This window comes from Acanthochromis polyacanthus, chromosome 14 (assembly GCF_021347895.1).
Source record: "Acanthochromis polyacanthus isolate Apoly-LR-REF ecotype Palm Island chromosome 14, KAUST_Apoly_ChrSc, whole genome shotgun sequence".
In the NCBI taxonomy this organism is placed as follows: Eukaryota; Metazoa; Chordata; class Actinopteri; family Pomacentridae; genus Acanthochromis; species Acanthochromis polyacanthus.
Genome location: NC_067126.1, coordinates 7,416,340 through 7,441,576, shown reverse-complemented (window position 1 = coordinate 7,441,576; position 25,237 = coordinate 7,416,340). Strand labels below are relative to the sequence as shown.

At 38.9% G+C, this 25,237-nt stretch overlaps 1 protein-coding gene and 1 pseudogene across 2 annotated transcripts in view; one reads left to right on the top strand and one right to left on the bottom strand.

Annotated features, from left to right (window-relative positions):
• Nucleotides 1-25,237, bottom strand: part of LOC110959563 (succinate--CoA ligase [ADP-forming] subunit beta, mitochondrial) — a 333,454-nt gene that overhangs the window by 266,573 nt on the left and 41,644 nt on the right. Inside the window, exons 8-11 of one of the 2 annotated variants that reach the window (XM_051958845.1) lie at nt 23,266-23,408; nt 21,354-21,474; nt 15,373-15,461; nt 11,536-13,808 (exon numbers count right to left, since the gene is read on the bottom strand). In XM_051958845.1, the coding sequence (XP_051814805.1) occupies nt 13,734-13,808; nt 15,373-15,461; nt 21,354-21,474; nt 23,266-23,408 (428 nt within the window). In that variant the 3' untranslated portion in view covers nt 11,536-13,733. Of the gene's footprint in view, nt 1-11,535; nt 13,809-15,372; nt 15,462-21,353; nt 21,475-23,265; nt 23,409-25,237 lie in introns of those variants that run through there. The other variant, XM_051958846.1, reaches the window with a different exon arrangement.
• On the top strand, nt 6,455-6,981 carry LOC127537103 (nicotinamide riboside kinase 2-like; annotated as a pseudogene).

Sequence of the window (25,237 nt, the reverse complement as noted above, 5' to 3'; positions counted from 1 at the left end):
TCAAGATGTTTTATTTTTCTATTTTCTTGTCATATTTAAAATATCACAAACTAAGAAATTCAAACCTCTTGACTAATCCATTTTTTATTTGTTTTTAAGAGACTAATTGACAATTAAAATAACTTTCTCCACTAAAACTAATAAACATGAGTTCAATAGAAGGATCAGTTTTAAATCCTGCAGTCCCATGACGACAAGAATAAAGTTTGTCAACAAAAACTAAATCTGCTGGTGGATTCCATTAAAGTCCTAATAAATGATAATAAAGTGTGATACTAAAGGTTTGTGGTACTAAAAATCTCGAAGTAAAGATATCAAGTTGAACATCTGGATGGAGGTTGATAAAAGTTGACCTTCCTTCATTTCTCTGGAGCGACTTCATGGATTTTAGGGATGCTGGTTAAGGACCTGCTCTTCTCATCGTCTTCCTTCTAGTTACTGTAAAAAGTCACTCCATCCTCACCGACTTCAGCACCTCTTCATGACAACTTGTTCTGCCTCCGACCTCGTGGAAACTCCAGAAACCCAGGAATACCCGTCGAGGCTCGGATTTTCGAAAAACTCGTCGGGCGGGGGAAAGTGTGGTGGGCGGTGGGGGGAGGTGGGGGGTAGAGGGGGGAGGTGGGGGGAAGTGGGGGGGTAGAGGGGGGAGGCTGCCACCCACCTCCCCTCCCACTCTCCATCCTGACTCCACCCTGACTCTGCCTTGGCTCCACCCATGTGGTCACTTGGAAACTACGATGTCAAAACGACGACGAAATGACTTTTTTTTTATTATCTGATCTGTAGCTCAATGAGTTAAGGGTTTGCCTATGACGCTGCAGGTCACTAGTTCAAGACCAGACTCTTCTTAAATTTTTTTGAAAAACTTAGACAAAGAAAGAAAAATGCCAGTGGTGGGTCTTGACCCTGCTCCACTTGGTAGTCTCTCTTCTTATCCCCCTGAGCTACTCACTCAGAGACTAATTCTTTTTTTGCGCGTTTATCATCTATTTTTTGCCGTTTTTGAGGTTTTTTTAACTCTCGTCTCGTCTCGACCGTTTTTCTCAGGAGGTTGGACTTCAGCCTTTGTGCTGGAGGGTTGAACCATCAGTTCCAAGACTTTCTAAAGCCTCCAGACCTCCCGAGTCCTCAGGATCTGAGTTTTCACAGTCTGAGGGCTGAAATTTTGTAAGTCCCACAGTAGATCTCTGTTAGATTTAACTCTAACACAGTCTGAGGACCGATATCTTCTAAGTTCCTGAGTCGTTCACTGTTAGTTTGAACCTTTAGACAGTCTGAGGACTTTTAAAAGTATCTCAGTACTTCTCTGTTAGTTTGAACTTTGTGGTTCACAGAAGCCTTAAAACTTGGGAACATGAATCTTGATTTCACATTTAGACCATCCGAGTTCTTCTCAGACCTTCACCTGTGGGTTAGAAATCCTGAACAAACTTTGATTCTCTTCACTGAACATTAAAGTCTGTGGAGATCAGAAGGTAACATTAGTTTGATCGATGCCTTCAACTACTAGTAGACTTTATCTGGAAAGCAGTTTGATGAGCTCTTAGTAAATCTGTCCACAATCAAACCAAGAACACAGAAAGCGGAAATGTTTGAAGAAACAACTTGATGTTTTCATTTCAGACTAGAAAACGCTTTAAGACCTTTATCTGTTTTTGCTCTTTTTGATCGTTTTATCGTCTCTTCTGTTTAATTTGATCTTTTGAAGTCTAACTGGTGTCTTTTCAAATGTTTTGTCTTTAGTTTGATTCTTCTTAAATGTTTAGTTTTGCTCTTTTCTCACCTTTTATTCTTTTCTAATGTCTGATTTTATTTTGAAATGTTTTGTCTTTTTAATGTTTAATTGTTGTTTTTTCAGATGTTTTATCAGCTTCCTTTTCTTTCCCAATGTATAATTTTATAGATTAAATCTTTAAGGTTTTGCTTTTTATATGTTAAGTTTAATTTTCTTTTTAAATGCTTCATCGTATTTTCTGTTTAATTCATTCTTAAAGTTTTATTGTCTTTAAGATTTAATTTTCTAATTAACCATTTAATTTTTTAACTAAATGTTTTGTCTTTTTAAAGGTTTATTGATCTAATTAAGTGTTTTGTAGCTTTTTAAATATTTAATATTGTTTAATTGTATTTTTTAATGTTTAATTATCTAAAATATTTCTTCTTTGTTTAAAAATTTTTGTTTAATTTCATAATTTGATGTTTTGTATCTTCTGTTTAATTATCAAATTAAATATTTTGTCTGTTTAATAGAATTTAATTGTATTTAATGTTTCATTTTCTTTTTTAAAAGTTTTATTATATTGAATGTCTTTTCCTTTGATTTAATTGCTTTTTAATGCAGTTTATTTCTTTAATCTTTTTTTCTGTCAAGATTTTAACCCCAACCTTAAAAATGAAACAAACCCTTAAATCACAATAAAAATACTTCTGTTGTCACACTCATGAGTTAGTCAGTTATTCAGTTTATCAATTCAACTTTATTTGTTTAAGCAACTTTCACACAGATGACAAAACTAAACAAGCAAAGAGAAAAAACGATGCCAAAACTATAATTAAAACTCAAAAACATATTTTAAAAAAAGATTTAACATGGTAATAAAATATGTTGTGTCCAGGGGATAGAGGGAGTTTATTGAAGTCTTCTTGGATTCACACAGTAAATCATTTAAAATAGAAACTTGATATTCATTCGAAGGAAACTGGAAACTGCAGAGCGACAGAAGAACCAACAACATCTCCCATTTTCTTCTTTAATGAGTCGGCTCTTCTGATGCTTTCAGACCAAAGAACTACAGACTCTTCACAACCTGCTCAAACTCTTGGTACAGGACCTCACCACATGGGTCAAGGAGGTTTCCTTCTCATTTCTACTCTGAAGCTCACCTTCTCCTGCTCAAACTGCTGACAAATGTTTCTGCTGCTCTAAAGTCTGGTCTCCAGAACTTCCTAAAAACTCTCACAGTCTCTTCTGCTGCAGGTTTCTTTGTAGAACTGTTCCAGAAAACCTCACTAAACCACATGGAGGGGCCTCAAGATAGTCGTCCAAATGAAACCGTACAAAAACCAAACTAGCACAACCTAAACGCTAAAGTCTCCTGCAGCCTACCAGAGAAGCTTTTTAAACAAAGAATCAGGACAGGAACTCTTACCTTCTGGACAACCAACGTTGGTTCACAAACAAGAATACAGAATGTGTCTGACCAAAAACCTCTAAAGACTCACTACAGCCAAGATAAAGATACAACTCAGCTGCACCAAATCCACTAATCACTGCACACATTAGCACCATGTGCTGACTGTGGCTAAAGAACCACATTCACCAAGACAACTATCCAGTACAAAGCCCTAAAACTAGTGATGTTAGAGATGTGTCGAGGCTTCGAAGCGTGTGTCAAGTAATGGAGGGGGCGTTTCCACGAAGTGCATATCGAGGCTTGCTTCATTTAGGGGAGGAGCCTAAAATGATGACGTCTGAAGCTTCGCTGCCTGGCTGAACCACGTGACTGCTTCATGGTTTAGATTTTGCAGTGAGGTTTGACAGCAATATTAACCTCTGAGGCTCACGCCAATATGTGGGATTTTGATAGAAAGTTGCGGTCAGTTCAAAGTTTGGATAATTTGGATACAGTTTTGATAGTTTGAACACTAGAGTTTAGATAGCTTTTATAAAGATTGGATATAGTTTGGAGAGTTTATAGAGAGAGATAGTGTGGAGATTTAGGAGAGTGAGGAGAAAAGGATAAGAGATAGGATGGAGCCAGCTAGGAAGAGGAGGATTTCCCCTGTGTGGGAACATTTTGATCTGATAACTCCTAATGCGGTAATGTGTACAGCACTTTGGTCGACAGTGTTGTTTTAAAGTGCTTTAGAAATAAAGTTGGATTGGATTGGTTTAAGCTAAATGTAACATTATTACAGACGCATTAGCTTTGCTTATCAAGAACTGTATTTTTCGCTGTTTCTCATTTTATTCAAAGGTGAGGTGTTTATTTTGTGTGCATGTGTGTGTGTGTGTGTGTGTGTGTGTGTGTGTGTGTGTGTGTGTGTGTGTGTGTGTGTGTGTGTGTGTCAAAAAAGGGAATAATTTGAAACCAAAAACTGTTAAGAAACTGTTCCCAGATAGCAAACTATGGGTGAATCAATGTTGAATCTATGTTGAGACCTAACGTTGAAATTATACAGAAAGCGCAAGGTTGATAAAATGTTGAGTCAACGTTTGCTTACATAGATTACATGTTTGCAAACATAGATTCAACATTAATTAAACATTGACCTGTCAAACATTTTAATTAAACCAAAATACAATGTAGATTCAATGGTATCTTTTAAACACAAACTTCAATGTTGACAAAATGTTGTTGAATCAACGTTGATCCATCCATCAGTCTTCAACCGTAACCACAATTCAACCTTCTTAACCCTAATTCAACATTGATTTAACATCTTTTGCTATTTGGGTAAAGTGTGATTTATGGTTGAAAAGCAAACGTTGACTCACAAAGAACACCTGAACATGTCAAACTGGTTCCATAGTAGAACCTTCACTGTAAAAACGTCATAGTGTGGTGTGTTGCTCAAAAAACATTATGACCGGCTGTCTAGGGTCATTGAGGAGCAAAAACAGGACAAATGCTGGTTTCCAGGGGGTTGGGAGGTATTTATTTGAAAGAATAAGTTTACAACAACACATGTGAGCAGAAAAAACACAAAGTCCGTCTTTAGTTCAGCTGAAAATATTAGTTTTTTTCTTTTTTATTGACCAAACTTTTCAGGAAGTAGATGAAGAATAATTAAAGGGCTCATGTAGAAGTCCGACTTCTTTTGGATCCTTGTGGAGAGTTTAATCTTAGAGTTTGTAAAGCTGTTGAGTTTTTAGAGTCACATGGATTGTTTCGACATTTAATAACCGAGTCCTGAAATAAAATTACAGTTGTGCATTTCTGTCATTTAGTCTGGACTCAACAAACAACAGCAGTATAAATCTCAAACATCATTATGAGGAGTCTGGATTGAGGTTTCTCACTTGATAATGATCAAAACATGAAATTTAGGTTGGTTTCAAGGAATATTCCACCTTAAATCTTTGAATGTTGACCTAAAAGGTTGGTTTTAGGAAGTATTCCACCTACAAGGTCCTCACACATCCACCTTAAAGCTCGTGTCCAGAGTTTCCGTTTGTTTTCAATTTATGTATCATTGTTTAACAAAGCTTAAATGTGTTAGTCTAGTTCGATACTATAATATAATGTTAGTATGACGCGATATGAAAATTTATTCCTGAGCTCCGCCTTCCTCTCATAGACCCCCATGTTATTCCAAAAAGCGCCGGTCGCTGCCGACCAATCAAGTTCGAGCTTCAGCTTTGTCATGCTGTCAGTCAACGGTTACGCGCACAGCAAGCAAGCCCATGCAGAGGTGGGCGAGCTACGCACTACGCAACCGCACGCACATTTGTTTTTCTTGTGGAGGAGAGAGCATCAGGGCTCAGCAACTTCCAGAAAAGTTACCAATCCCACGGCTTGTCAGGCCAACAGACTGCAGGACGTTTTTTGGCTCGGGGTGCTCGCGTCGCTCCTCGACCACGGCCTCCATAGCCCGCCTGACGGCTTCGTTTAGATGCCCGACCTCTGGAGGAAGATGTTGGGGCGTCTGGGACATACTCTTCGTCAGAGGAGTCATGCAATTCTGAACTCTAGATAGAAATAAATAAACAATGTAACACATATACACTCGTAAATGCACTAAGTTTGATAAACAACGTCATCGAGAGGGATACACGAGTGTAATCACATATTGAAACTTTACTCGTTCGTCCTAGCAGATTCATGTTATTTTGGTATTAGGACAAGTTAGACTCAATACAGCATTCTAACGTAATTCCTTTATTATTTACTAAATGTACTAAATGTAGAAGAGTGGAAAACAGCAAAACAGGCAAGATGCTGCAGCACTCCGGGCACTCCTCTCATGTACTGCACGCGTGCACAAATAAAGGGGCGAAATCAGAGGGAGGGACCAACAGTGTTTTGGGAGACGCTGCGATTCAAACTCCGGACACGAGCTTTAAAGGAACATTCCACCAAAAATCCCTGGACATGGACCTAAAATGTTAGTTTAACCGAGTATTCCATCCAAAATCCTCAAAGAGACCTGAGGGGCTGGTTAAAAGGAATATTCCACCTAAAACCTCCACTGGTTAAAAGGAATATTCCACCTAAAACCTCCACTAGGGCAGTATGTGTAGCAGCGACAGCATAAAGAGGTCCTCTCTGGGTGGAAGAACAGCGTCCGATGAGCAGCTCCCTTTCTGCTCTTACCTTCCTCACTTAACTCAAGTGCCATGGAGGACTCCAGTAGTTGACGTTTCCTGCTGCAACTTTCTCTTTTCAGCTTTCTTCCACGTCCGATCACTCCCGACCTGGTTTTTGTTGATGTTTTTGACCCTTTTTCCGAGCTTTGACCAATCCGAGAACATGAAGCACATCATCAGCATTGGCGGTGTAACCAATGGAAGGAAATCCACCCTCACCAACCGCCTGATCAAGAACCTGCCCAACTGCTGCGTGGTCCATCAGGATGACTTCTTCAAGCCCCAAGATCAGATTGAAGTTGGTGAAGATGGCTTTAAGCAGTACGATGTCATCACTGTTCTGGATATGGACGCCATGATGAGTACGATCTACGCGTGGCTGGAGAACCCGGTGAAGTTTGAGAAGTCTCATGGCGTTAATAACACCCTGGGCACAGAGATGGCCCTGAAGTCCGACCACAAGGAGGAGGAGGAGACTCACATCCTCATTGTGGGGGGCTTCCTGCTTCACACCTACAGGTCTTTGATGGATGAACTAAACCAATGTTACTTTATTTCCATTCCATATGAAGAATGCAAAAAGAGGAGGTGCTCTCGGAAGTCCACGGTGCCAGACCCCCCCCGGCCTGTTCGATGGCCACATCTGGACCATGGACTTGCAACACAAGAACATCTGCTCACTGTGAAAGATTACTGAGAGCAGCTTTTTGTGATTTCTATGTAGAACACTGATGTTTGCTGAGCTGTGAACTCAAATGACTTAACAATATGGAATATTGCTACTGTTTGTTATTGTTCTCAGGCTTACTGTTAAATGTATGGAGTGTTGCTTATTGTATTTTATTGTATTTGATTTAAGAATATGGAGTATTGTTACTGTTGGTTGTATATATTATGATATATTATTATTATATATACTGTAGGTTGTATATATTAGTAGTGTCTTTTTATACTTTTATGGAAGTGTTTTATATTGTCTTTATGGCTGAAACCAGGACCAGGGTCCAATTTCGTATTGTTGCATGTGCAAATGTGGAATGATATGACAATAAAGAACCTTTGACCTTGACCTTTGACCCTGTTTATTATTGTTCTCAGGTTTACTATTAAATGTATAGAGTGCTACTTACAGTATTTTATTGTATTTTAAAATTTACATTACTGCAAAGAACATTTAAGATTATTTTACCACAGATCAAGGGTACAGATTGTTGTTGTTCACTGTTTATTGGGTAGAACTCATTTTGATTTAGACTGCTTAGCATACAGAACCCTATGATTGTTTATGGTTTACAGCTGAGAACTGGTTGCTAAAAGTACAGAATATTATTTCTTATTTTAAATGTGATAATTGTCAGTAAGCATTCTACTTAAGAAGTGGAAATTGACAGGGTTGTATATAGTGCTGTTCTTGCAGAACATTTGTCACTTAATTCCCCTCAGGATTGTGGAGTAGTGGTTAGCACTTTTGCCTTGCAACAAGAAGATCCCCGGGCCTGGGATCTTTCTCCATAGAGTTTGCATGTTCTCCCTGTGCATGCGTGATTTTTCTCCGGGCACTCCGGCTTCCTCCCACAGTCCAAAAATATGCTGAGGTTAATTGGTTATTCTAAATTGTCCGTGAGTGTGAGTGTGATTGTTTGTCTGTATATGTAGCCCTGTGACAGACTAGTGACCTGTCCAGGATGTCCCCTGTCTTTGCCCGAGTCAGCTGGGATAGACTCCAGTGACCCTAGTGAGGATAAAGCGGTGTATAGAGAATGGATGGATGGATTCTGTCGTTGAGCTTACCAGTTTTACAGAACAGGCAGATGCTGCAGCTGATGATGCTGTAACAAGGAAACAAGTCTATCATGATTTGAATGTTAATCGTCCAAAATGAAAAGGTCATATACAGCTTTCCTATTGGGTTAAAGAGCCCCCCCCCCCCCCAAAAAAAAAAAAAACAACATGAAAAATACTTTGTAAAAGCGAGAGGTTGGCAGCTTTCATTTTTTCTTATAACTTTTTGGTGGCCCCCCCAAAATATCTGTTGTACCCCCCTGTGCCCCCCCACTTAAATTAATCTGGATCCGCCCCTGCTTGGACTGTTTTAGGATCTGTTTTTGTTGATTTGTTTGTTGGTTTTTGTCCGTCCCTTTCAGTCGTCTGAATGCTGTGAAAGCGGTTTAAGCTAACCTCTGGCATCGCTTCGTTCTCCTTTCACGGCTCACATTACTCACGACACAGATTCAGCAGGGTTTGGTTGTGATCCAGCCTCGACGCCCACAAACACACGTCTGAAAAATTCTAAAAATGTGTCCCCGAGTGTCACATTTTAATCCGGCGTCGGTGAAAAATCCAACTCTCCCCTGCCTCACCGTTAAACAGGCTTCAGCTGCGACCTTTTCAAACAAAGAAAAGGTTCATTTATCTCAACATTTTCTGCCTTTTCATCTTGGAGTGATGCAACAAAACATCTCATGTAGAATTAAACTCTGCCAGCTGCAGGATCAAAAGTTGAGAAACTCAGAACAAAAGGCTCCAGAGACTTCATTTGGGTGAAGATCTGAACCCAGCAGGGACTCTGCTGGTGACTTTAAGCAGCTTTTCATCTTTTCTGCAGCTTTAAACACTGTTTGAGCTTTTAAAAAATCATGTTTCCAACCTTACATATTACACATTACAAGTATTTTCAACGTCAAGCCCCAAGTTCTCAGCGTATTTTAGTACTTATATGAGTAGTTCTGTGTCATAAGTGCATCTTTTTGTCGCCCTTTTGTGTCTTTTTGAGGTTGTCTTGCTTTTTTTGGCAATTCTACAACTCTTTGTGATCGATTTGTTTAGTTTTGTAGTAGATTTTACAACCCTTCATGGTGATTTTGAACATGTTTTTCTTTATTTGGTTTCTTTTTTAGTTGTTTTATATCCCTTTTTTGTAATTTTGCATCTCCTTTTGGTTGTTATGTTTATTTTTCCAGTGGTTTTACATCCCTTTGTGATGATTTTGCATCTCTTTGTAGTTGTTTTGTGTGTTTTGGCAGTTATTCAGTGTCATTTTATGGCAATTTTACATCTGTTCATGATCGTTTTGTGTCTTTTTGTAGTTGTTTCACATCGCTTTGTGATGATTTTACATTTGTTTGTGGTTGTTCTTTGTCTTTTTGCCGTTGTTTTGCATCCCATTACTACAATTTTGCATCTCTTTGTGGTAATTTTGTGTCATTTTGCAGTTGTTTTACATCACTTGTTGTAATTTTGTATGTCTTTGTAATAGTTTTATGTGTTTTTGCAGTTATTTAACGTCCTTTTATGGTAATTTTGCATCTGTTTGTGATCACTGTCTTTTTCCTGTTGTTTTACATCCCTTTGTGATAATTTTGCATCTCTTTATGGTTGTTTTATTTTCCCAGTTGTTTTACATCCCTTTGTGGTTGTTTTGTTTATTTTCCCAGTTGTTTTACATCTGTTTGTGATGATTTTGCATCCCTTTGTTTTTGTTTTATGTCTCTTTATTGTAATTTTGCATTTCTTTGTAATTGTTTTATGACTTTAATGGCAATTTTACAACTGTTTGTGATTGTTTTGTTTATTTTTCTAGTTGTTTTGCAGCCCTTTGTGGTTGTTCGGGGTCTCTTTGCAGTTGTGTTACTTCCCTGTTTGGTAATTTTGCATCTTTTTGTGGTCATTTTGTGTCTTTTTGCAGTAGTTTAACATCACTTTATTGTAATGTTCTTTTTAGAATTGTTTTATATATTTTTTGTCATTTAACAGCCTTTTATAGCAGTTTTGCATCTATTGCTCATTGCTTTGTGTCTTTTTCCAGTTGTTTCACATTCCTGTATTGCATTTTTGCATCTGTTTGTGGTTGTTTTGCTTTTTTTTCCATTTGCGATACATCCATAGTCCTGACAGTGAAGCACAGAGGTGGGAGTGTGATGATTTGGACCACATGCACCATAAATATCTGTGCTTATATCAAAATGCTAACTGACAGGATGCCTCCTGGTCTGCAGAAACTTGCAGACAAAAGTTTCAAAAAATTGAAAAACTGCAAAGTACACCCTGGACAAGTAAGTCATCTAACTTGACCGGTGCTGCCTCTATTTTTAATTAAGTAGAACATAGACGGTTATTTTTAATTTCACATAGTCTTCAACTTAGAAGTACTCTGATTACTGCAAGATGGTACAACTTTAAGACACTTAAATCATATTATCTGTTATTTTGCAGTGTATTTACAGACTGTCACCATTAAATGCAACCCAGCTGCTCCAATGGTTTTTTATTTTTTATTTTTGCATGTACTCAAGCAGCGTTTGATTCATTGTGTGTTGATTTCCATAAAAAAAGAGTCAACAACGTTTTAACCCGCCGTCACCAAACGCCCACTCCAGTAATCAACCGGCCGTTACAGCAGAACCTGTAATCAGAGCGAGTCGACACGAGGCCCTGAACAGATGGAAATATAACAGCATTAAGAAAACAAGAAAATAAAGTCCACATCCTTCTGTGGGGCTGCAAGTAAAGATTCTTAGAATATTACAGATAAGTCCATGAGGTTGTCTGGGTGGAATTTTAACCATTAAACCATAAAATTACCCCCAAAAGCACAAAGAAAGATGAATAAACTTCCAGAAATCTGCTTAAAAATCATTAAAAATACCTTTTACTGCCTGAGAATCTCCACATTATTGTTCTTACATGGTGCTGCTTCATCTGTTTTAATTTCTTTTGGGTTTTTTTTACCCAAATAGGCCCATATGTGGACATTTTTGCCAATCTAATGGAAACGTCAATTTTTTTTTTTTTTTTTTACACAAAAGATTAATTTTTATGCAGCAGTAGGAAAGAAAAATAAAACGCCAGAACCTAAATTGCGGGAGGAGCAGCTGAAAAGGTAACTTTAGCTGCAAACATCACTGTGGAGGATGTGAAACGGTACAGAAAATAAAAATCATTGACCACAGCAGGTAACATTTAAACTAAACTTCTCTCCTACAGACATATTATCTGCTATCAGCTGTCAGTCTGAGCTGTAAATTATATTTTTATCCTATTTTTCCTTCACTTTATACTGTAATATTCTGTCTTGCCTTATTGTTTACCCCTTTATTGAATATCCAGCTGCTGTAACAGTTTAATTTCTCTCTCAGGATTAAAGTAATTTAAGTGTAATTCCTCTATAAATAAAAATGGTATGTCGATACTAAAATATGAGACAAAAACAAACCACAGAAACGTTGGTGTTCTCTGTATTTATTCTTTTTTTTTATTCCTTTGTTGTACTCTTCATAAGGAGCATAAATATTTTACAGAGCGAGAACATCAGTTTGGTTATTTACAAGAAAATAAATGACGTACAACCCACGATGTCGGCTTGTGTCTGGAGCGCTGGAGGAGGAGGAAGATGAGGGAGGGGAAAAGAACAACTACAGCTGTTTTACTGTTCGGCCGAGATAATCGACCCACCTGACGTCACGTACGGAAAGAAAAATCTGAAAGAAAGCTGCTACCTCACTGTGGCACGATGGCAGACCGAATGTACATTAGCAGCCGCCGCAGAGTCAGAGACGATTTCTCTGTAAAGCAAATAAATAAACGCAAATTTCCAGTGTCTCCACCAGCCGACAATCCACCTCTTGTAACTTTCTACATCCAAAAAGAAAAAAAATCAGAAACTTGTGGCATACGAACGACTCTTAAACAAGGCGATAAACCTGCAACCTGAACGGGTGGTTTTAACGTTGGAAATGAAGATTAGCCTGAACTTCCTGGTCGTCGCCTTTTACAGTAACATCAAATATGCAGAGATCTTTGGATTTTAGGATGATAAACGCTGAGTTTCCATTAATTTGTGTGATGATAAGGCGGCACAGAATCAATTCATCTTTTGATCGTTTGTTCGATCGTTAAAACAAATGTCTTTCAGTTTCGTAGTGTCAAAGCGACTTCATGAGGTCTTTTTTGGAGTTGCAAGAATCACTGCAGCTCTAATAAAACCAAAATACAACAAAGTGTGAATAGACTTGGCAAATAAACGGTATGGAGTGGTACCATCTGCTGTTGATGCCATTGAACTTCCTGTTTGCATGACGATAAAGGATGGAAACGGGCGTCGATTGTTTTTTTTTCTAGCAAACTTCTTACATTTGTAAATTTAACTAGTAAAGACACAAATAGGAAAAAATCTGAGCTTCCCTTTGTCTAGGTTTGAACTCCAAAAACTTTTTACTTCATCAGACATTACATTGCTCTTAAAATCACGGGTTACTCTCACATACATGGGTTATTTCATACCTCACCGATGAGCAGAAGAACCTCAATGAAGTCAACAACAGTGGAGGAAGATGGAGCTTTGTAACACATAGAAACAAGCGGATGGTCCGTTTTCTGAACTTAAAGTAGTGTCTAAACTTAACCGAACACCGACCAAAGCGAGTCGAAATCGCTTACAAATGTTCTCCTTAAATGACGAGATAAAGGGAGGGTATGACAACGTTGATTAAATGGGTTGAAAATGTATGATTTAAAGAGCAAGGGATCCAACTTTTGTTCCTCCCTGGCGCACAGCAGGAAGACGGAGTAATTCCTTTATTTAACCGAGTGACGCATCACCTGTGTTCAACATGACGAGCTAAAACCCAAGGATGGATCGATTCAAAGCTGAGTTATGCTAGCCCTGTAGTGAAGGACTCCTTTATTTTTATCTCTTGACCAATGAGCCTGAACACCGTCAGAGTCGAGTCTCCAGCTTTAGAAGGAGCAAACATCTGTAATATGATGAGAAATGAGTCGGCCGATGAACACTTGTTCCTACAGGAGGTACAGAAATAACACCGAGGCCAGCAGGAGGGAGGGAAAAAAACCGTCTATGGAGTAATTTCTGTGTCTGAGCACGATTATCAAATCAATGTATAGTTGATTGTTCTCTCACTAAGGAGAAAATTGAGGCCATTTCCTGAATCCGGTGCAGCAGCTGAGCTCAGATTTACAGTTTGAGTGTTGGATAGATAAAAGTCTCGCAAGAAGGGGAACAAGTTCATTTTTTATTCTGTTACATTCCTATTTAGAGACAAACACGCTGAAGCTGAAATCAAACAGAAAAATGCTGCATTTTTCTTTAAAAGTAGGTCGAAGGAGGAGCTTCCAGTACTGAAGCGAACAGACCAGCTGGCAGAGGAGCGTGAGGGAGGATTTAAAGGTTTGTGCGTATCGACTGAAGTGCAACGTAAGTTAGTAGGTTGGAGATGTGTGGAGGGGAAAGAAGACGTGTTCAGAGTCGTGCCATCGCGCCAGAGCCAGAAAAAAGGAGGAAACTAAACAAGTAGGTCCATCCTGCTGCTGCCTGGTCTTGGGAGTGGATTTGTGGGTGTCTGAGGGGGTTTTCTGGGGGGCGGGTGGAGGTGGACGTGCTTGGGGCGAGGTCGTGGAGGTTTTCTTAGATGGGCAGCTGGAAGGTGATGTCCACTTGGGCTTCCTTTGCCAGAGAGACGATTTCAGAAAGCTTAACAACCTGCGAACACACGAAGAAAGACGGCATTAAATCAATTTCATATCCAGGAGAACCTCACTGCACCTAAAGCTCATTTTTAAGGGTCCAGAAGTCGTTGAAGTTAACCAGAGTTTAAAACAAAATAAAGTCTGTATCGTTCTGTAGGCCAAATGGGGCTGCAAGCAAAGATCCTTTTGATGGGAAATTACAGATTACAGTTATTCCCCTCATCGTTCTAGATGGGATTTTAACTTTTTAACTATGAAATTACAAAGTCTGTGACCATTTTAACCATAAAATTATCAACAAAAAGCAAATAAATTTCCAGAAATCTGCTTCAAAAAGACAACAAGAGTCCTAAATGCCAGAGATTCTACACGTCAATGTTCTTAACACTTTGATGCACGATATAGGTCAAAAGTCACCAATATTCAATGAAAATGGCTCTCTCTTGACCCATGTTGTGCATCAAAGGGTTAAATCCAGAGATTACAGATTAGCTATTCCCCTCATTGTTCTAAACGGAATTTTAACCTTTTAGCTCTGAAATTACAAAGTTTGTGATGGATGTGAACATTCAGCAGGACGAAGCTCTCCATTACAACTCTTTACTTGGCATTCCCTCAGTCCATTTTGTGTAGAAGATAAAGTCAAATAACAGAACTTGGCTCATATTAGACCAATCTGGAAGAAAACTGAACAAGCAGACGACTTTCTCTTTCCCTCTCTGTGGCCATGCGGTGGACTAAACTCCCTAACTGATCAATAAGTATGAAAAATGTCTGCTCTATCTGTTAATTTCTGAGTGTGGGAAAAGGATTCTCTACCAATGTCTGATTCATAGCAAACACCTGAGGTTTCATAATAACCACAGATGAAACATTTTGGCAATTCCGTACACAAAACATCTTCTCTTAATGACTTAGAGCGAAGGTGTTGTCATGATTTCCACGTCTTCCATCAGAACGTATTCTGTCCCACTGAAGAATTTCATTTTCTACTTCACTGAACTCTCATAACTGACGAAGCCGGTCCAGTTCATCATACTGACATAATGCCTGAGTTTCCATATTTAAACAGGGCAGAAAATCTTTTTCTGTCTGAGGGTTTTTTCCCCCTCCCTATTTTAGGGTTTGTTTTTTGCTTTTCTTCCCACTCATCAGGAATCCAAAGGCATCTCTGGGTTGTTGGGTTTTCTGTTCTGTTGATTCTGTTCTATGATTTGTGAGGTCTTTACTTTGCTGTGCTCAGTGCTTTGACACAGCATACGTTGTAAATCTGTAAATAAAACTGGTCTATCAGCGGTCCATCTCGTCTCCAAACCACCTTGGTGGTGGATCAGTCAGCGTCTCCAGATCCACATTGACGAAACACACACTCGACATTCCCGAGATGAAAACAACAGCGACCACACTATCGCAGCTTTTGGGTAATAAAATGTGATCAAACCTCGCTGCTGCACACCTGCTCCCAACTCCTCTCAGCATTTTCACAGCACAACAAAAGTGACTTTTCCCTCCACATCCAACCTCTGGCACACCGCCTCTGCTCCCAAGTCAAATTAATGAAGAGTGTGTTTGCGTACCATTTTGGCGGCTTCATCCAGGTCGTCACAGGCCAGGATTTTCAGTGGACTGGCAGCGATCAGAGCTTTGGCGTCGTCCACTCTTGTGCCTACAAAACAAAAGACATCAACAAATGTGAGTTGTAGAGAACAGCTTTGGTCTGTTTTAATTCCAAAGTGCAGCTGTGTCGCCATTAGAGCAAACCCCTGACTTGATTTTATTTTTATATCAAATACACTTGAATATTTTTTGGTATTTGAGGTGGCTGACGGCAGATTTACTCATATTTGTCTGTGATTTCCGACCGGAGGGCACATTTATACTCCAGAAAACAAAGTCGAAAACTATTAGCAGAATTTGTGGGAGCAGATGAAGCTTCTTGGATGAAAAAGGAATTTGCAAAGCGGCATCTGTAGTCCTCTAAAATCATCCTTTAGCCTGTTTTTTTAATTATAAAAGGTGTGGCTTCCTTTGCTTTTATTGTGAAGTGCAGCAGCTTGTAGAGGAGGGCGGCTGCCGTCGGAGCTCATGATGGTTCAATTTCTTCAACTTATCGCCATGGCTTCAGTGTGTCGCCATGGTAACCCCAGGAACTACACAGAAGGGAGCTGATTTTACAGGTACTGAGCCTTGAGAATGATTCATCACCGACGAAGAAGAAAAACTGATGTAATGTCAGGGACACTGGCTACATTTACAGTAATATGTGTTTTAGTGCAAGGACAGTGCTCTTCATCTGTACTAACATTCCTGAAAATCATTTCATCGTCATTTTCACCAGGTGTGGGGGTAAACGGGGAACAGACTCTTAGTTGTAGAGTCATAAAATGCCTGATAAAACCCTGCCAAGAAGCAAATATTAGTATCTGCAGCATTGCAAATCTGAGACTTTGGAAATGAAAAAAAGACTTTCTGAAAATCCTCTTTGTTGAAACAGCTTTTCTAAAGGTCCATTTTTAGTCAACTAAAACTGTGCGTTGAAGAAAGGCAACAGAAAAAGCTCAGTTTAAAAAAAAAACTCATTGTAGGGGTGCCGAGGGTGTAGAGAAGGAGAAGAACGAAAAGATGAAGGCAGAGGAGCAGGAAGAGAAGAAAGAAGGACAAGATGAAGAATGAGAAGATGTAGGCACAAGAGAAGAAGAAAAAGATGAAGAAAGAAGAAAGACAAGTTGAAGAAGATGAAGAATGAGAAGATGAGGAAGATGTAGAAGGAGAAACAAGAAGACATAGAAGATAACATAAGAGAAGGAGAAGGTAAAGAAGGAGAAGAGGAAGATGAAAGGAGGAGGAGAAGAAGGACAAGATGAAGAAGATGGAGAAAGAGAAGATGAGGAAGATGGAAAAAGATGAAGATGTAGAAGATGACAAGTACAAGAAAGAGAAGATAAAGAAAGAGGAGAAAAGCAGGATGAGAAGAACAAAAAAGAAAGGAGAACAAGAATAAGGAAGAAAGAGAAAAAAGAGAAGGCAAAGAAAAACAAGGACGAAGTAAAAAGAGAAGGTGAAGACAAAGGAAGAAGAAGAAAGTGGAAGAAGAAAAAGATGAACAAGAAGCAGAAGAAGAAAAAGGAGGAGAATGAGGAGGAGAAGACAAAGAAGATGGAGAAGAAGAAGGAAAAGGAAAAGAGAAGACAAAGAAGCAGATGAACAAAGAAGAAGAAAGGAGAAAGAGGAGAATGAAAAGAGGAAGAAAAAGAAGGAAGAAGAAGCAAAAAGAAGAGTAGAAGATGAAGAATGAGAAGATGAGAGAGATAGAGGAGTAAGGAGAAGATGTAGATGATGACAGCAGGAGAAGAACGAGGAGGAGCTAAAGAAGGAGAAGTAGGACAAGGAGAAGAACAAGAAAAAAGAAAGAACAAAGAAGGAGAAAAAGAAAGTAGGAGGAGAAGGCAGAGAAGAAGTAAGATGAAGTAAAAACAAGAAGAAAGAGAAGACCAAGAAGATGGAGGGGAAGAAGAAAGCAAAGAAGGAAAATAAGGAAAAAGAATTAAGGAGACTGAGACAAAGAAGCAGATGAAGGAGAAGAAGAAAGGAGATAAATAATGGGAACAAGAAGAAGAAGAAAGGAGGAGGTAGAGAACAAAAAGATGGATTATGACCAAAGACTAGAAGGAGACAAAGAAGAAAAAAGAGAAGAAGCAGCATCTACTTGCTCTGACGTTCTTTATAAATGTATTGATTTTTATGATTATTGGTGGATTTTATCTTTCGTTAAACACATTTCTATGTTTTTTTTTACATTGTTAGGCAAAAAGGAATAAAAAAAACATAAAAAAAAGACAGTTTTGGTGTACAGATCATTTTAAAGATCAGACATCACTGCAAAGAAGCCAGAAAAACTAATTAGATTTAACAGGAAACACTTACAGAATGAAGCAACAGCAAGTCAAGGCAGACACATGACATATTTATGATTAAAATAAAGAAGGGGCTGTTTTAAACAAAGCCAACAAGAAAAACTTTTGTGTGTTCTGGAAGCAGGAAGAAAAAGTAGAGGTCATCAGTAACCCAAAGTACTTTAAATCAATCCACTGGACTTTAAGAAAGTTCCTTGCAGACGTTTCACCTCTTATTCAAGAGGCTTCTTCAGTTCTGGTGGTGGTTGGTGTTGCCTCAGCTTTTAAACCTCTGAGGTGTGTCCAGGGCTATTATTCCACTGACCAATACCAAAAGTCATATGACTACTCAAAGATGGTCGTATCGATGAGAGTCGTTGAAATGCACAGATGTCACTGGGCACTTGTGTGCTAATGGTGGTCATTAGCATGAGTCTGCTGAGTAGTTCTTTTGGGGAGTTTTGAAAGGACCTGATCGTAAATTGGCGAAAGATGATGTCGCAGACCCCCCGAGGGGGTCCTTTGAATTGATTGATTGATTTAAACTACTTTGGATAACCATGACCTGGATGAATGAGAACCTACACAGAGGTCATCAGTAAGCACTAAAAGGTTCAAAATTAAATAATAAAACATTCAGACACATTTGTGGAGCCAACCATTGCTGAAGCACGCTGCAGACTCCAAATATGATCGACGGAATTTCACTTTTAGCTTCCCGCAAGTTTAAAGGTTTATCAGGCTCCAAAACGCAGCAGAGGAGTAAAACACTGTTAAAAAGAATTTTACAACTTTGGAAAGTTGTGACCGCGGAGAATATTCTTCTCCTTCTTCCTTCACTGTGAGGATTATGAGATAAAACGCAGAAATACAGCGATTCAAGTTAATCAAGTGTGTGCAAACAGGCTTTTCCTTTTAGATGATCTGCCGCAGCGTCTTGGAATGAACCGAGTGGAAGCAAGTGTTCTTTTCCACTTTAAATCACCTGCAGGGCCTCAGACTTATATTAAAGCATTTAGTCAGTCATTTAAGATTTCATTTAGGAGGCAGAAAAGGAAATTACTTTATATTTTTAACAGTGGAGAAATCCTGAGATCCTTAAAATTGCAGAAAAGCAGCAAAATCAACCTATAAAAATGTCCAATCAAGTAAAAATTTTGCATTTCAGATTTAAATTAAATGAAAATACATAATAAAGAGCAGCAAAGAGTAGGAAAGCCATTCTCAGAGGGTCATATTTTTACTAGGGCTGGGACTTTAACTAATAAACAGAAAAAAATAACACGTTTAAAAAAAAACAACGCATTTAAAAGCACCTTTCTCAGATCCCTACTTTCTGCCACACTGGTAACACTGATGCACACTCCACTAGGGGGCGGCAATGAAGCTAAAGTCTGTTTGCCAGTCATGAAGAAGATGCACAGGAGTGACGTCAGTGCACAAGAAAGTTTGGTGAACAGAGAAGGAAGACGAGACCACATTGAGCTTTGCCTTGAAAATCCAGACTGACTTTATTTATGTATTAATATAAATACAAATAAAGGCAGTCTGGCATTGTGATGATAGGAGACGATTTCAAAAAGGAGGGGCTAACGAATGCAGCTTGAACGAGAAAGAACCAATCAGCGTAACACGGATGTGACGCACAAACAAATGGACCTTGAAGTCCATGTAGTCCAAACAACAATGGCATGCAGCCGACAAAGCATCGCGGTGAATGATTACTGCCGTTTTTGTCACAAAAATCTGCGAATACATGGGGTACTCTCAAGTACAACACTTATTTTTGAAAATGCTACGCAACAAAAGACTCCTTCCGAACGATTAACGGTGTTAGGAATAACTTTAAATCGGAGCCAAACCAAGTCGGTGCGCATGTGTAAAAGTTGCTGACGACGCAGCATTAACTCCCACCTCCCATGCTATGATTGGTCGTACCAAACTTTCCTGGGAGGGAAACGCGATTCAATTCGCCCAATGCCAAACTGATTCTCCTGTATCTCCTAACATGGAGATAGGAGATTACATGGAGATTCAGTTTGGATTTTCCAAGCTACATTGAGCTTGTTGGGCAGAAAGTTTTCTTTAAAAACACTTCCTGATGTCAGCTTGGATGTCACCTTGTGCAACAAAGAGTTTTTTAATCATCGCAACACTTCAAGCCGATGGCATCACCTCAATGCAAAACATGTTGCTGTTAGCACCAGAGCTAACGTTAGCTATGAGTCTATTCATTGATTCAACCGTCAACTAAAATGTATTTGAATTCAAAACTTTACCTATTGTGTCAGATACTATTCTACAAAAATACAATTAATTATTTACAAAGCCTCTAATTAATTAGATTAATTCTTAAAATCGTGTTCCACCATTAATAACTACGTATATCGACGTGTTATTGATTTGAAAGTCATGTTTTCATAGCCGTAATGGTTATACTGAAGGTTTCTTTTTAAAACAGACTTTTAAAAATCAGCTCTCTGCTCTGTTTTTCACACATCGATGAATGCTGCCAGGAAACACCAATAAATTGCCACTGAGTACATCTGTTTCTTCATCTCAATGCAGGAAGAATTTCACCCCACAGGACGACCTGACGGCTACAAGCTCTGCAGCTTGATTTGTATTTACATACATATTTGTATAGTTTATACTAAATAGTTTGGATTTCGACAAAAACAAAGCAAAAGCACGTCTGCATCATGTCACAAACCTCAGCAGTAGCGGTTTGACATGACGGCATCTTGATTCCAAAATAGAAGACAGGAGCAGAAAAACGTTGCCCAGAGGAAAACTCAGAAATGTCAGCTCTGTTTAGGCTCCAAATACGAGCATGCACTCTATCTGAGGCGCTCAAATTTCACCGTCTCACACTGCTGAATGAATAAAGATGAGAAAATAAAAGTGCCGAGGGATTCAGACGAAGCATGACTCGCAGCCTTCCTCTTCACCACGTGGACTCCCTGGATAATGCGGACTATACATATATCACACAATAATCCACGCCTCGTTGGGGCTCGCCGTTCTCTACGTTCCTTTCTGGGAGTCAGACTTTGAAGTAGGAAGCATCAAACAAACCAGACGAGCGTTTCCCCTCAGCGCCTGTTAACCCGTCTGACAGGAGGTGGGAAGTTTGTTTGTTCTAACCGGAGTGGAGGTGGCGATGGTCGATCCAGGACCTAAAAAGTTCAGTTTAACAGTGTGTGTTTGGGATTGAATCTGTGTGAAAAATCACTTTAGGTGGTTTGATCTGTGGTTTATGAAGAAATCCGTCCTGTTTCTTTGGCTTTTGCTGCCTTATAGATCAGCGGTCTCCAAACGTTTCCACCATGGACCAGTTTCAAGCAAAACAATTTTCTACGGACCAGTCACAGTTGCTTTAGGATATACATTTATGTACATAATTATGCCTGTATATTCTTTATTTTTCTACATCTCCTGTGTGCTCTGCTCTTATCTCTCATTTCTTTACAGGCTGTATGTTTAATATGCTGCTGGTTTCTTGAATTTCCCTCGAGATCAATAAAGTATCCAAGTACCTTCCTTCCTTACTTAACTGGCGGAAGCTAAACTGGGTTTTCCGGATCCCCTTTGAACACAGGTTTGTGGCCTTGACATTGATTTTTTTCCTTTTATATAGTGTGTGTTTCATCTGTTTGCTGTACCTTGTAACCGGACTACGATGGGGATCTTGAGGTCCAGGTCTCTCACAGCCATGATGATGCCCTGGGCGATGACATCACACCTCATGATGCCTCCGAAGATGTTGACCAGGATGGCCTGAACCTGAGGAACACGCAGCCAAACAGAGGAGGAAAAAAAATAATACCAGAGATTAAACTAAACACACCTGCAGAGTTATATTTATTAAGTGCTTTTTATATAAACAAATGTCTCAAACTGAGCAGGTTCACATCAACAAACATGAAGCTACGCTACAATAAATATTATAAAATCACAAACAACATAATGTCAACATAAGACAGAACATTTTGAAAGAAACTGTCTGATATTTTGGAGAAAACACTTCCTGCAGGGCATTCAAGGCCTCTTAAATGTGTAGTTTTTGACCAGACACCAGGAAGACGTTGTGTTTGCTTAACAATCAGTCCAGTTGGTGGGTTTGTTACCTTTAGACAGAGCTAGTTCACCTGTTTCTACTCTTTGTGCTAAGCTAAGCTAACTGTCTACTTCATATGTAGTACTGTGAAGGTTGAAATTTGAAATATATTTTGTCTGCTATCAATAAGACACAAAAAGAAAGAAAATAAAAGCAACTCAGATACAACTAAGGCTGCAACTAATGATTATTTTACTCAATAATTAGGTTCATTCTTGATTGATTGCTAACTCTATAATGTATGAGAGAAGTCCCTCATCATTTCCCAAAACCTTTATAGAGCTCTAACAATTAACTGATTGGTTGTCAACTGATAAATTAATTTCTAGCTATTTTGAAAATGAATTATCTTGTCCCAGAATTATTTTTTAAGAGTCTAATATAATTATTTTCTTAATACACTGTCTTAAATTTGAAAAGGTTTTGGTTTATGTCCTCCTCTGTGACAGTAAACTGAACATTTTATGGGAAAAAATTTGATATTTAAGACTCCTCTTGGGCACTTATTGGCATTCTTCACCATTTTTTGACATTTTTATAGAATAAACGGCGACCAGAATAATCAAGAAAATAATCAGTAGATAAATTTGCAGTGGAAATAATCATCAATGGCAGCACTATACCCTCAAGGTTGTGTTTTTAGACTAACCAACAGCTTACAACCTCCAAATAATCAGTTCATTATCACAGTATTATAATATGAAAGAAGAAACAGAAAGATTTGTTGTCCTTCCCAGGACTGCTTTTCTCAATTCAGGAACAATTAATTAATGGCATTGATGTCAAAAATTACTCAATTCAATGTGTTGTTTTATGAGTTTTTTGAGCATTGTTCTAAAATCGAAAAAAATAAGAATAACAGCACTCATAGATTAACTCTCTGAAACAAAACCTGCCAGCAGATTTATTAAAGTACGTCATTTATACATTAAATTCCCAAATTTTATCTTGCAACAACCTTTAAGAACAGGAAGAATGGTCTGATTTTTCAATGTTCTGATGGTTCTTAAATCTAATGCTAATTTCTAGTTAATATTTTGATATTTTACTCAAATAACTTCATTCTTTCTGTATCATTTGCTACAAATTTACTAGAAATAAATGGAAAAATAGTTTATAGGTGGCAACCAAGAAGCCTCAGTTTTAAGCTGTTGGTGTAACTGCAGGAAGTGTTCACACAGAGCAGATAAGAAACAAGCATTAAAACAAAAAAAAATGTAAATAATAAAATATTAATGGTAAGAGGAGATTTTTCCAGCATTGATAACACCTGTGGGCAGTTGGAAAAATGCTGTATGTGTTGAATTAACTTTCTTATTGTGTTGCAGCTCCAGATACAACCATTGAAAAGAGCACAAGAACGCAAAAGCGAAAAATCTACAGCATTCAAAAAGGCATTTCATTTAATTAATCTGAACATTTGAGTTCCTGCAGCAGTCAGCAGAGAGTTTTCTTACCTTCCTGTCAGAGGTGATGAGCTTGAAGGCCTCGGTCACCTGATGAGCTGTGGCTCCTCCTCCAACATCCAGGAAGTTGGCCGGTGTGCCGCCGTGGAGCTTGATGATGTCCATGGTGGCCATGGCCAGACCGGCTCCGTTCACTGAGGAGGACAAAGACAGCCTCGTTAAAGACTCGAAGGGACTATTTTTGAATCAGTTAAGGATTGAATAATCTTTGCTGACTCCATTTAAACACCAGTTGTGTAACATCTCATTATGGTTTTTACTCTCTCGCGGTTTGAGGCAGTAGAAATCCTGATAAAGTGTGACGCATCAAATCAGCAGCTACCTGGAAACATCATTTGTGGGGTCTTGTTTCTAAAATATTGACAATATAATATTCTTGCCTTGCTTTTCTATTTTTAGGCATCTTCCTCATCATGGATTGTGCATAAAATTAGGTCAGTATTGATGTATGATTCATCCCTGATTCATGAAGCGCGGTGGCACAATATCATCGACTTCAGCAAGAAAATCAGAAGAAAAAAGAAAAAAATTCTCTCGATGCCGACTGCTGTGAAACAGAAGACAAGAACAAAGAGTGAAGGCAAGCAGCAGCAGCTACTTTTCATTAGTTTTATTATTAATTTTAGCCTTAATAGGAATAATGACAAACAGAAGCTAAAGGAAGGGTGTTAAAACAGGTTGAAAAAGTGAGAAAAGTGAGCTCTCTTGACCTCGCATGTCGGTGTTGCTGCAACTACAACTTAAATCCACAAAAAGATAACAGAGATCCGTCTTCAGTTGTTCGGAAACTAAAAGTCAGACAACGTTCAGAGTAAGTTCTGCGTCTGAGGGGAGGATTAGAAACACACCTGCCGGAAAAAGCAAATGCAACAGTTTCCATGTAAACGCAGTGTGATTCAGCGGCTCAGCAGGTTGTAATGAGGTTATGTTTGGAGCTGAGGCAGCGATTAAGTTGAAAAATTTCCCTCTTTCAAACAAACACAGCAAGGAGGATGATGATGAAGATGAGTTTATTCTCCACACCGACTGCAATTAAGACTAATCACAGGGCACATTTAGCAAACTCCTTTATTTCCCAGCATAATCCTATCTGTCATATTTGTACCCATCTCTGTTAAAAACTGGGACGTTAGTCTTAAAGCTGCTGTCCGGAGTTTCCGTTTGTTTTCAATTTATGTATCATTTTTAACAAAGCTTAAATGTGTTAGTCTAGTTCGATACTATAATATAAAGTTAGTATAACGCGATATGAAAATTTATTCCTGAGCTCCGCCTTCCTCTCATAGACCCCCATGTTATTCCAAAAAGCGCCGGTCGCTGCCGACCAATCAAGTTCGAGCTTCAGCTTTGTCATGCTGTCAATCAACGGTTACGCGCACAGCAAGCAAGCCCATGCAGAGTTGTGGGAGAGCTACGCACTACACAACCGCGCGCACATTTGTTTTGCTTGTGGAGGAGAGAGCATCAGGGATCAGCAACTTCCAGAAAAGTTACCAATCCCACGGCTTGTCAGCCCAAGAGACTGCAGGATGTTTTTTGGCTCGGGGTGCTCGTGTCGCTCCCCGACCACGGCCTCCATAGCCCGCCTGACGGCTTCGTTTAGATGCCCGACCTCTGGAGGAAGATGTTGGGGCGTCTGGGACATACTCTTCGTCAGAGGAGTCATGCAATTCTGAACTCTAGATAGAAATAAATAAACAATGTAACACATATACATGCGTAAATGCACTAAGTTTGATAAACAACGTCATCGAGAGGGATACACGAGTGTAATCACATATTGAAACTTTACTAGTTCGTCCTAGCAGATTCATGTTATTTTGGTATTAGGACAAGTTAGACTCAATACAGCATTCTAACGTAATTCCTTTATTATTTACTAAATGTACTAAATGTAGAAGAGTGGAAAACAGCAAAACAGGCAAGATGCTGCAGCACTCCGGGCACTCCTCTCATGTACTGC